Source organism: Mytilus californianus, unplaced genomic scaffold, assembly GCF_021869535.1.
Source record: "Mytilus californianus isolate M0D057914Y unplaced genomic scaffold, xbMytCali1.0.p SCAF_4, whole genome shotgun sequence".
NCBI classification, from domain to species: domain Eukaryota; kingdom Metazoa; phylum Mollusca; class Bivalvia; order Mytilida; family Mytilidae; genus Mytilus; species Mytilus californianus.
The window spans coordinates 79,304,486-79,318,236 of record NW_026262690.1 but is presented as its reverse complement, the minus strand read 5'-3'; the positions used below and the strand labels follow the sequence as shown (position 1 = coordinate 79,318,236).

The 13,751-nt window shown below is 34.7% G+C and overlaps 1 protein-coding gene across 1 annotated transcript in view; it reads left to right on the top strand.

Annotated features, from left to right (window-relative positions):
* The window catches only part of LOC127738579 (uncharacterized), a 29,328-nt gene that overhangs the window by 14,114 nt on the left and 1,463 nt on the right, over positions 1-13,751 (top strand). The window contains exons 20-28 of the mRNA XM_052249887.1: positions 441-9,062; positions 9,513-9,845; positions 10,160-10,322; positions 10,503-10,687; positions 11,179-11,429; positions 11,623-11,716; positions 12,206-12,293; positions 12,811-13,013; positions 13,260-13,587. Coding sequence (XP_052105847.1) covers positions 441-9,062; positions 9,513-9,845; positions 10,160-10,322; positions 10,503-10,687; positions 11,179-11,429; positions 11,623-11,716; positions 12,206-12,293; positions 12,811-13,013; positions 13,260-13,587 — 10,267 coding nt within the window. The remainder of the gene's footprint in view (positions 1-440; positions 9,063-9,512; positions 9,846-10,159; positions 10,323-10,502; positions 10,688-11,178; positions 11,430-11,622; positions 11,717-12,205; positions 12,294-12,810; positions 13,014-13,259; positions 13,588-13,751) is intronic.

The following is a 13,751-nucleotide window of genomic DNA, read 5'->3' as shown; positions in this document are numbered from 1 at the left end:
TGCCTTATTCTAGACAAAACAAATAAACAAAATACAATTATGACAGACAGTAACAAACGACAACAACTGAATTTCAGACTCCTGTCACTTTTGAAGTACAATTTTCTTTAAATAAACAAGTCTGAATCACCCTTCAATGATAGTGATTAAGGAAATAGTTATGTACTGGGAAAACGCAGGACCTCCAAGGCCAAGATTGTACCATAATTAAAAGTTATTTCAGAACGCAAATTAGTCAATTACATGTAATAATACTTGATTGAAATTAGTAAAAATAATCAAGATGGCACATAACACCTGGCATACTAGAAAACTGATTCCTACTTTTCAAAAATCTGATAATGTTTGAGTTGTTCAAAATCAAATGCTTCAACATTTTGAAATATTTTTGTACCTGAGAATATTTGGAAATGATGTTATAATCATATTGCTACTTTCAGGGATTAGATCTTAAACTGAAAGGAAAGCATTCTCACAACACAAAGAGTATTAATTCTAACTTTGGGTTAGCATACGGCAAGAAGCAATCAGTATCCGCTGCATTGGTAGTGAAGAATAAGTCCAAAAAATTTACAGCCTTAACTGGTGATGTTAGCCTGAAATGGAATGATAAAGACTTTTCAATTGCAAACAACTTCGAACAGAAGAACAAAAGAAGATACACAAATGAGTTGATCTCAAATATTGCTGGACACAAAACAAAAGTTGTAAGTGATCTAAAACTTTCTGATGAAGAGTATGACGTCAGCACTGACATTAGTATGTCCGGGCAGAAGCCAATCCATCTAGAAGCACTGCTCAACCTGGATCCTAGAAACTTCCGTGTCAAATCTCGACTTAATAATGACTATTCGGCAGAATTTGGTTCTCAATACAAAAAAGCAGCACTTCTACGACTTTCTGGTGATGTATCTGTGCCCTCAAGAAGAGTCAAAGGTGAATTCGAAGCAAAGAAGAAGGATCCAATCTACGTTGGACATTTGGACATTCAATGGGATGCTAATGCAGACAAGGAAAAACAAATATTTCTTGACACTCAACTGACATACAAAACCAAGAACGAAATTGATGCTGTCCTTGTATTCAAGAGTCCACTGCAAAATAACAAGATCAACATCAATCGCAAAAACGAAAATGCACATTTTGACATAAAATCCGACGGAAAAGAACAACTATCTGTTGATGCATCTTTAAAACAAAAAAATGGTAAAGATCAAGTCCAAATCGAGGGAAGCTTAACAGTACATACTGCAGTAAAAGGATTAAGATATGTTAAACTTGGCATGAACCATTTGTCAGAACCCCGTCAATATAAAACAATTTTTGATGTCAACTGGAAACCAGATAACCAAATATCGGCTGCATTTTCACTAAAAAAGCCATTTAGCATTCGTCAATTCCAAGGATCTCTCAACCTCAAGACACCATTTAAGGGATTCAAAACATCGTTCCTGGAAATTTCTCATGATGCAAAAGACTCGCTGAAGTCCTTTGTAAATGTTCAGGTAAACAAGAATTCTTTACAGTTTGATGCATCTGCAAAGAAGGAAAACAACATATACTCAGGACATGCTGGTGTCAAATCTAACATTCGATCCATCCAAGCTGTTTCTTTAGATCTTAGTCACCAAAGTCGGTATAAAACTAACGAAAACAGTCTTGTTCTAAATATTAATGGAAACGAATACAGATATGAAGGTAAACTCACACATGACAGAGCAGGTCTTATGGTTCAGCAGAGCGGTAAAATAACTCTATCTTCACCAACAAGCCGATACGATTCTACATGGCAACACAGTAATACACTCAATGATGTAAAAACAGTGATCACAACCAACATGAATGGACAGCAGTATGCCTTTAACATTAAGGGCAGACATAATCTTGCATGGAAAGAAGCATCCATCCAGTATACATTGACCTCCGAAACTCCATTTGGAAAGGGACAACTTATGGTTAGTCATTTACATAAAGACAGTTCCATGGACACCATTCTCTCGATGAGCCAAAATAGCAAAAACCTATTTACAAGTGAAGGTCATCTTAAAACCGAAAATGGGGAACTCATTGCTACTGGGAACCTCCTACTTAAAGGTGAACAAATGGTTGCACTAGAAGGACGATTGAAAACAGGATCTCAGAAATATGTTTTGATCACATTATCTACTCCATTTGAATCATTTAGAAGACTTAGAACAGAGATGGAATTTGAAGGAAACATGAAGTCAATGACCTCCTCTGTCAGCTTTGAACTACAACCAATTGTAAGAAGAATTCGACTCTTGTCTACATTCAACAGAATTGGGGGTGTGTCCGGTAATGTAAGACTCGAAACCCAATACCAACAACTTCCATCCAGTGAAATAACATTCTCAAACCGCCCTGAGAATGACAAATCGAGAACCGATATCAAGGTTGAGTACTTACCAGGAAAGATCGTATCATTGACATCCAGAACTCTTTTAGATGGACAAAAGCTAAGTGCTGATGTCAGTATTGCAACTCCTTTTGAAAAATTACAACGTTTAACAGCCAGTATAACACATGACCCAACCGTTAAAGGATGCATAACGAAAGTTGAAATGGAGTATCCAGAGGGAAAATCCTACAATGCTGAGCTTGTTGTTGAATACAGAGAAAACTACCACTCTTCAGTCACAATACGTCTTCCTAATTACCATCCAGTAACCGCTTCTTTGAGCCACAAAGGAACATGGAATCAATTTTTATCTGGGGCTTCCTTGCAGTATGACAGAAATGGCAAACATCAACTGGATATCAGTTTCCATAATGGAAAAAGCCTCCAAGGTTCATTCACTATGAAGTCGTCTCTGGCTGAAGATACCTTTGCTTCCTTCTCTCACAGTGGAAATAGAAAAAGCATTAATTCTAACATTTTGTTAAAATACGGGAAGAATAAGCCAATCAATGTAGACATAGAAATGACAAATGCCAAAAGAATGAAAGGAACATTAAAAGTTGTATCTCCCATCATGGATGATATCACAGTTCTCTTGGTACACAAAGGCAAAAGTACAAGCTTCAAGACAAAAGCAAAGATTGGATGGGGAAAGAAGGAGGAAATTGAAGGAGACCTCACATTCAACTTTATCAAAAATCTGAAGACAGACATTTCAATATCCACACCTTTCAAGAGCATCAGAAAAATGTCAGCTTTTGTATCACATGAGGGAAATTTACGCAACTTCAAATGTCAGTCCGAATTGAAAATTGGAAAAAATGTTTGGGGTGCTAATGTAAAATCAAACGTTGATCCAACTTTAACAACAGAGCTTACTGTCAACACACCTCATGACGGATATGAAAAGATGAGAGCCTCCTATACGCACAACGGCCAACTTTCTGACTTTAAATGTCATCTGGAAGTTACAAAGAACAAGAAAGACATTATTGGTGATTTGCAATTTTCATCTCAACCATTGGTTCTATCTGCAACTCTTCAAACACCGGTGAAAAGGTATGGCAATCTAAAGGCGTTACTTAGCCATGTTGGGCCGCTAAGCAACTTCCAGACTAAAGCTGAAATAACTTACTCTGATTCTAAAACTATATCACTAGATACATCTGTCAGCACAAATGACCGATTGACTGTTTCTGTTGATATCAAGACACCATTCAAGGAATATGGAGAAATGACAGCCAAACTTTCGCACTCAGGAACATCTAATAATTTTGCCTCTCGATTAGAAACACTTCTTCAGAGGAAAAGAAGTCAATTGGACGTTTCATTCTCTAGTCTTGGTCCAATTGAAGGAAAACTTACTCTACTTACTCCAAAATATGAACCTGTAAAGATGTCGTTATCGCATAGTTTTGAGTCATCCCTCAAAAACCAAATTTCAATTACATATGGAAGAAAAGATATTGTTAACAGCATAATTTCGTATCAAAAGGAACCAAGAATGAAAGGAGAAGCTACTTTTATATCCTCCTTTACACCTGACATGTCAGTATCCTTTGAACACAGCGGGAACCTTCAACAATGTGTTTCAAACATCAAAGGTGCATATGGAAGAAAATCAGCACAAGTAGATCTAAATCTTAGTATTACAGATGACTTTTCAGTTCGACTGAACTTGAAAACACCATTCGATATTTTGAGGTCAGGAGAACTGAATATTAACCATAAAGGACAACTTAATGACTTCGAGAGCACAGCAGATATAGACATCAATTCCAAAAAGATCAATGGAATAGCAAAATTTACAAGCAAAAATGGAATTCAAGGAAGAGCCACACTGACTACTCCATATGCAATGTTCCGTACTGCAGAAATTTCATTCAAACATTCTGGACAGTTGAGAGACTTTGAATGCTCAGGTGAATATGTACAAAATGGAAAGAGATCAGAAGGACAGCTAACACTGAGAACTTCTGGAGGTCTCAATGCAAGGGCCTTCTTGAAAACGCCATACTCTGAAGATGTCACTCTTAAGTTAAATCATGAAGGAGAATTAAGACGGTTCTTATCTAGTGGTGAATTGAGTTACGGTTACAAGACAGGATCTGCCCAGGTATCAGTGGATATGGTAAGAGATATCAGAATAAACGGTTTCTTGAAATCTCCATTTTCACGTGATGTAGTTATTAGTACTGAGACCACAGGACAACTGGTGGACTTTACATCCGTATCCCAGCTTACTTACAGTGGACAGAAACAACACGAACTTGAAATTTCATTCAATGTTGAAGGGTCAATCAAAACATGGAAAACAAATTTTGACGGTGCATACAATAAGAAAAAGGTTACTGGAAAATTCTCGTTCAGCGCACCAAATGGAATACAAGAAAAGATTGAAGCAACTGGGCGAATTGAAACACCAATAAGTGAACCAGTATCATTTTCACTTTTGTTCAACACCAACAATGAACAAAGAAACAACTTTGGCGTCCAAACAACAGCTGATCTTACATACAGTGGTCGCAAACAACATGAAATCTCTTTTACCTTTAATCACGATGGATCATTTAAGAAATTTACCACCAGCTCCAATATTGTTTACAATACAAAGAGAGTAACTGCATCAGTATCATTTGATAAGACAAATGGAGTTCAATCCACATTTTCATTGAACACTCCTATGACCAAAGACATTCGTGTATCATTTTCACACAATGGTATATGGGTCGATAATAGAAATCAATTTCATGTGATATATGAAGGGTCTAAAATTTATGAGGTAATTACAGTTTTCAAATTTGACGGCGAATTGAGAAAATTCCAGTCTTCGGGGTCAATAACTTACAACAGTAAAAAGATTTCGAGTGATGTGAATTTCGATATCTTGAACGATCCCGAGGGATCAGTTACTTTAAGAACACCCTTCACTGATGATATAACAGTTTCTTTCTCTCATCAAGGTACTCTACATAATTTCATCAGTCATGGAGAGATCGGTTACAACGGCAGAAAACAGCATGAAGCCAATATTGAACTCCAGAATCGTGACAATAGAGTATTTGTAGAAATGTCATACAACACTAAGGTAGCATCAATAGAAGCAACATTAGAGCAATCTACAGGAATACAAGGCAAAATTATAATCAAAAGTCCATATACAAAAGATATCGAATTGAAAGTAGACCATAGAGGGGAGCTGTTGAACTTTAATACGAAGGGAGAAATAATCGTCAGCGGAAAGAAACAACACGAACTTTATGCTGCATTTGAACACAATGGAGACATGACAAATTTCAGAACTTCAGGTGAAGCATCTTATAATTCCAAGAGAGTGTCATCAGAACTACAATTCGACTCAACAGAAGGTATCAAGACAAAGGGCACTTTGATAACTCCATATACCAACGACATAGAAATTATAATTGACCATAAAGGTACTGCTAGTAATTTCAAGTCACACGCTGACATTTCATATAGTGGATCCAAACAACATGAAGCCGTCATAACATTTAAAGGGTCTGGTGCACTACAAAAATTCCAGCTATCGGGAGACGCTACGTATAATGGCAAGAGAGTCACCACTTCAGTTGAAACCGATTTTACCCGTGGGTTAAAATTAGAGGGACGTTTGTCAACACCATTAACTGAGGATATTGAAATCTTCCTTGACCATCAAGGTACTTCAACTGATTTCAGATCACAAGCAAGTGCAACCTACAGTGGAAGTAAACAACATGAAGTTGTTTCGACATTTAAACGTAGCGGCACACTTAGACAATTTCAAGTATCTGGTGAAGTTCAATACAATAATAAAAGAACTGCTCTAACTGTCGACATTGACACTACCTCAAAATTATCCGCAAATATGGCCCTTCAATCGCCATTATCGAAGGATATTCAACTAGAAGTTTCCTTAGATGGAGAATTTAAAAACTTCAATTCCAAAGCTGAGCTTCAATATGGTGACGAAAAGCATGAACTATTAACAGATTTCAATCTTATTGGAGAAATACGTAACTTTGCAGCAAACGGTAAAACAGCTTATAATGGTAAGGAACTATCTATCGACATTTCTGCAGATACCAGAAAAGATGTTGATGGCAAAGCTACACTAAAACTGCCATATTTTGATGACATTATAGTTATTATTAAAAAAAGTGGAAATATATTTGACTTCAACTGGGATTCACAAGCTGAACTATCTTACAGCGGATTAAAACAGCATGAAGTTACAGCTAGCATGAAACAAACAAAGTCTGACGAAATGTTAAAATCATTCAGTCTTTTCACATACAACAGAAAGGCATTATCATCTGATATCTCCATTGATTTAACTAATGGTTTAGACATGAATATCGACATACAATTACCTTTCAGAAACATGAAAGCATCTGTTTCCCACGAACTCCAAGGTACATTGAAAAATTTCCATTCAAATATCAAATTGACCCTGAATGACAAGGAAATCAAGGCAAAAACAAATCTTGATATTGCTAGTGGACTTGAAATTACGTTGGAGACACCTTTTACTGGATATGAAAGAAATAAGGCTTCACTGACATTTTCAAATGTGCAATCTCTCATTTCTGGAAAGGCAGTCGCGCAAATTGGAAAACATACAACTCAACTTAATGGCAAAGTTGATATATCAACTGGTTTGAAAATCGAGCTGTGTCTAAAAACGCCACTAACGGAAGACTTTGAAGTTATTATCAACGGAAATGGAGGTATGCATGCATTCCGATACGAATCGTCTGTTAGCTATGGAAAAGAAAGAGTCAGAGGAGAAGTCAATCATGAGTGGTCCTCCATGGCAATCAAAGGGAACATGCTGCTATTAACACCTATTCTAGAAGACATCAAAATAGAATATGGCGTAAACGGAAATATGAAGTCCTTCGGAACAACAGTAAAAGCATCCATTGGTAACATGAATGCAATTGAAGAAGTAACAAGGGTCAGACTTGGAGAAATGTTTGTAGACTTCGAAGCAACACTGAAAACCACTTTATCTGGAAATGTTAAACTGTCTGAGCTTAGAATTTCACATGATGGTTACATTTCAAGCTTTAAAACAAATATTGAAGCGAAATATGACGACCAGACAATCAAAGCAGATGCATCCTTTAAACACCTTCCATCTATCGAGGGCTCACTAAGCTTCCAAACACCATTTGAGAAACTAAGAGATGTTAATGTCAAGATTGAACATTCTGGATCTCTGAAGTCTTTCACAACAATCGGAAGTCTTCAATATGCACCAGACAAAAAGATAGAAGGAAATGCTAGATTCACAATGTATCGACCAGAAAGTTTGTACTTAAATGTCGATCTCCAAACTCCATTCACCGTAATTCCTCATTTGAACGGTAGATATCGTCATGATTTGAAAGCAAACAGTCTCATATCATCTGCATATTTGACGCTCAGTGAAAACAATCCTCTAATTAACGGAAACCTCAAAATAACACAAGAAATGATCGATATTTCCTTGAATACACCGCAAAGCAGATACTCCGTCTACGCAGACATGAAAATGCAAGGCGACACCTACTCACTGTCCGGAAATGCTGCAAATGGAGGAAAAAAGATTACTCTTGCCATGGAAAAAACGCTATCCTCATTCAGCATTAATCTTGATACACCAATCCGAGGATATAAGAGAACACAGGTTAAAGCATCTGCATCAAGAAAACCATACCATGCTGCACTGAATATACAGACATCATACCTACCTGAAATTGACTTTGATGTACGCCTAACTGGCAACCAGTTCGATGATTTAGATGGATCTCTTACACTTAAAACAGGATTAGATAATTTGAGAAATATACGAATGTCCATGAAAAATGAAAAAAATCTTGGAGAATTAAAATCCCACATTGAAGCATTTTTCACTGAGCGCAACGGAATAACTATAGATGCGTCTCTCACTAAAACAGACTCCTCACTGTCAGTGTCTACTCCTTGGGAATCTCTTCGAACTGCTTACGGGTATGTAAAATACGACTGGCGTAGCCAAACAAATCATTTGATAGTAGCAACAAATATGAAAATCAACAAAGAAACATTGTACGATGTTGATTTGGAAATGGATGCTGAGAAAAGAGAGGAAATAACACTGATAATTAATGTCAATGAACCGAGACCAATGAGGTTTGAAATAAATAAACTGTTCTCCTCAGAAACATACATGCTTGTAAATTGGAACAAGCTAGATAGAGACAGCAGTTGCAGAATGGATATTACATTCAATTCAGACTGGTCTGACAGGAAACAGATTGCTAGCTATAGAGGTGTGTGCGGGTCTAAATCTTACGCCATTGGAGCATCGTATCACCGTCCTGATGATTCGTCCAAAATTGTTCTATTTATAGAGAAAGATGATGTCAGAACACATGGATTAGAAACAATACATGAAAACAACGGACAAGCCAAATACACTCTACAGCTACCATCTAGGACAGTTGTATTATCAACTGTATCATCATCAGGATACGGAATAAGCAGTCAAGTATTCGATTTCTCGTGGGATGCAGAGAGAGACCAAAACAAAAGAGTAGCAATAAAGACTACAAAAAATACCAGAACTAATGGAGATGAACTTACATTGGGTTTAGAAATGCCAAGTCTCGGGAAGGTAATTCAAAATATTTATTATTTTTTTTCAAAAAAACAAAACAATAATTTAAGTTATCAAAATACGATATTATTTGAAGAACATATGGTTTATAAAGAATAATGTAGAATGTTTAAACTCGAGACTACATTAGTATCTTTTGTATTGCAGCAAATCTAATGATTCAATTATTTAAACCATCTGTAATATTAGTTATCTAATCATATAATATTTACAGTCTAATCTTTTGTATTGCAGCAAATCTAATGATTCAATTATTTAAACCATCTGTAATATTAGTTATCTAATCATATAATATTTACAGTCTATTCTATGGCACAAATATTCAAGTACAGATCAAAATTACTCGAAGGCACTGAAATTCATTTAAAAAAAATACAGTTTTATTTATTTTATTATTTTATTTTCTCATGCATGCAGTTTAATATTAGTGTTCTTGGTATTTTATAGGATATCCAACTTGATTACAAAATGTTAATTGGAAATGGAAACGTCATTTATGATGGCCGTACAGCATTCAGATACTCAAAAGATTCACGTAAAACTTTTACATTGAGTTCAAAATTAGAAGATGTATCAGGACGTGGGGAGGATTACAAGTTCTTACTTGGTATAAGTCACCCATATACTACAGTGGACATTCAAACTAAGGCAATATTCGGAAAATCTGACGACAAACTATCAGCTGGATTTGATATCCAATACCTGACTGCAAGACGTCAAACAAAGAACATCGCTTTAATAACCGAGATTGATAAACTTAAACGTCAACTGAATATACAGGTATGGACTTAGTTAGACTTAAGATATAAATATAAACTTATATTGTGTGAATATGTTTCTGTTCATTTCCTTCCATACTGGTTGAATAAAGGAAGAAACAAAAACACTAATTTTGTTTTGATATTTTGTAAATAACTTTGTTTTTAAATGTTATTTAGCAAACTTGAAGTGTTAATCAATAAAAAAAAATTTATGAGTTTGTGTTTCGTATATGAAGTGAAACTTCTTACTGAAAATCTACTTGAATATACTTTTAATTCCTGATCAAGTGAAAAGTTAACCCCGAATTTTAATCTTTGAATTTTGTACCACAGGTTCGTTCTCCAATCAAAACAATGAAAATGGATGCTAGTGTTGAGACATCACCTTTCAAACTGACAATCAAAAATCTTTATGATGATACCAAGCCAATCAATACAGAGCTGACAGTTGATCCTAATGATGGTAGCCTGGACTTCAACATGAACTATGATATCAGTAAGTCATTCTTCCCAAATAAGTTGCACTTTAGATGCAAAAATCAAAAATAAGCGTTCAATAATTGGATAAATAGAGTCATTATTATTTTTTTTAAGTTGAATGGTTTAAAGTGATACCTTATATTCTTTTCTTACAGAAAATTCTCTCAATTTAAATTCTTGATCTGTCTATTTTCAGAAAACCCAGACAATACACTCCATGTGAATGCTAAATTCTCTGACGAGAAAGGAATATCTGCAGAACTGTACAGAAATGTAAATCAGAAGAAAACTGTAGACAGCTTGCTTAATCTCCGATTAAAAACATCCAAGATTCTTCATACACGTGTTCACTGGCGTCCATCAATTATCAGTGATCTCAAGGTATATTTGTAATTTTTTTCAACAACTTTGAGATATATCAGTTATATACAGATAGCGAACAGGTAACAAAATCTAACTTTGCATATGAATAAATGTCTTATTAATCATTCCCGTAGTGTAGTTAATGTCTTATAGAAATAGGAGCAAAAAGATGACAGGGGTAAACAGGAACAATAAGAATAAGAAAGATATTGAACACCACAAAAAACACGTCCAACCTAAAAAAACCAAAGACAGCTGAAAAGTCAATGATGTCGTACAAAAACGTATGAGCGACACAAACCATGCCAGAATGTTAAAGTTGAAAATGAAAATAGAAACAGTTCATTTTTGTATGGTATTCCACTCCAGTGGAAGCTAAGCTTTATGGACATACACATCCGCTTCGGTTTGCTTTCTGTTTATGCAGTATTAACCATCAACATATAGAAAATTGTTTTTTGAAACATTCAAAGAATTAGCAAACTTCATTTAGTTCGTACATCTTTCAGGCTGAACTAACAAAACGAATTGAAGAATATGGCATAAGATCTGGTATGGCAATTGAAGCGTCTTCTGATGAAATTAAAAAAGAAATATTATACAAGAGACGATTATTCCAAGCTTCCTATGCAGAAGAAGTCAAATCATATGCTGATGCCATCAATGACAAACTGTCTGAACTCAGAACATTGAAAGCAGACAATGCCTTTTATCTTCAAGACATTTGCAGTTCTGTTGATACTACCATGACAAGAATCGGGTACGTTTTTATTAAAATCTCTCCACTGAAATATAAATATCTCACTCGAAAAAAGTTGTTTTATTTAGTTTTTGAATTTTGCGGCCAAACTTTAAAGACTAAATAGCAGTTAGAGTATCGAAGAATACAGATGAACTAAATTGCTTAAAGACTGCCACAAGTGTAACAACATATTTATTTTTATTGTTTTTAGTGAATTTGCAGAAGATTTTAATGAAGCTTGGGGGAGATGCCCAGTCAAACATAAAATTGATGAATATATGAACAGTCTTGAACATCTACAACAGGTTTGTAATAATTTTAACGGTATCAAATTTACTGCACCAGCTATGCATTTTGTCAATGTCTCTTCAATGATGCTCGTGTTCAAACTATTTGAAACCCCAAAACCTGGTATAAACGATAAAGAGACGATAAAACATTTTTGGCTAGTGTCATTAGTTAAATTTATTTACTTTTCACAATTAAAAATAAACTCTTTAAAAATCTGTTTGTACTCCAGATGATTCCTTACTGCATGTAAGAACAATCAGAAATTGTCAACGTATGTATAAACGTAGATCCCTCCGTCATTCGGAGCACCCCCGAGGGCTGAATGTACAGTTGAATCCGTGTACACTCCCTATCCGAATTAATGGAGATGTGTCACTAACGTGTATACAACTTAAACACAGTATACTCGAAAATGTCACAAAAACGACTTTCTTATGAAATTTATTTGGATTACCTGCAGAATGTCAGAAGATTTATTTTACACTGTTACTTTTATGTTTCAGAGACTGGATGCCTATTCCAAAGATACTTATATCAACATGGGTGGCCATTTGAACAGCATTACAGCAAATTCTTATCAGAGATTACTTGGTAATTGTTATCTATTGAATACCTCAATTCATTAAATTAAATTCAGGGGATAACTTACAAAATAAATTTTTTGCTATTTCACTGCACCAGATGCACATTTCGACAATGTCTCTTCGGTGAGACTCGAGGACAACATATATGAAAATCTTCAATTTATTACACACGTAAAGGACGTAAAGTATAGCCAAATCCGGACAAGGAATGAGAGCTTTTATGAGGGAGATATATTCATTTGTTCAAAATGATTTCAAAGTTTTATAACAGCAAATAAGATTTAAGCATACAAAAGCTGCGTGCAGCGTACTACGTAATAAGCCTTACATTGCATCTTTGATCATAAACTCGTCACAGTGTTAGAATCAGAAAATCATCAACAACAAAAGATTGTTGATATAAGTTCACATAAAAAAATAGTTTCGTCTTTTATACAAAGGAACTATATAAATTAACTTTTGTATTTTTTTTTTGCTTACACATCTATATATATTTATATTTATATAAAATCTTATAATTTCAGATTACAAAAACTCTGTTGGAAATCACCAAACTGTTGTCAATTTAAAATCGAAATATAACACTTATATGGATCAGCTTAAAAATATGAAATTAAATGAGCAATGGTCTAGCATTGCCAACCAATACACATCAAGCATATACAACATCAGAGAGGGGATCAACCAAAGACTTGTCAACTCGTTACCGACACCAATGTACAACATGGTAGGCTGATTTTTTAAAAATGTTACGAAAGTTATTTACGGATTAAGAGGTAGGACCGATAAGAAATTAAATTTTAATAGCATAAATGTTATTAATTGCTTGAACAAAAGTGAAAAACTGAAAAAAGATATTAAATATACAAAGATATATTAAAGTAACAACATTTATATATATGATAGTTAAAGTAAAACAACATTTATATATATGATAGTTAAAGTAAAATTAAATTCACATATTCTTTTGAAGGGATCATCTGCATACAAATACTGGGAATTTGAAGAAAACGTAAATGCTTTAGTTGACAAAATATTTGAAGAATTGAAAAAAGATGCTACCAAGGAGATGTCTGTTTTAAAAGAGGTGTTCGGAAATGTACTCAAATCCAAAGTTATTAAATATGATATACCAAATGGAGAGATTATAGTAGATTTGTACCTGCCTGTTGATGTACGCACTCTCAGCTCACTAAAAGACATTTCTTTAAGACAATACTTGCCAGATATGAGCTTTCAAACTCCAAAACTGAATTTCTTTGGATCTTTAGAGGATTACATGCCACACATGACCTGGACAGGTTTGTAATAAATTTTCGAATTTTTGTATACTGAGAAACTCGATTCAATTTTTTGAAGAAAAATGAAGAGAAACAAGGATGTTGTGATAATGCATATATAAATTTATTTTTTTTTTGAAATAAGGACATAATTTCTTTTATCTTATCACTGTACACCTTGGAAA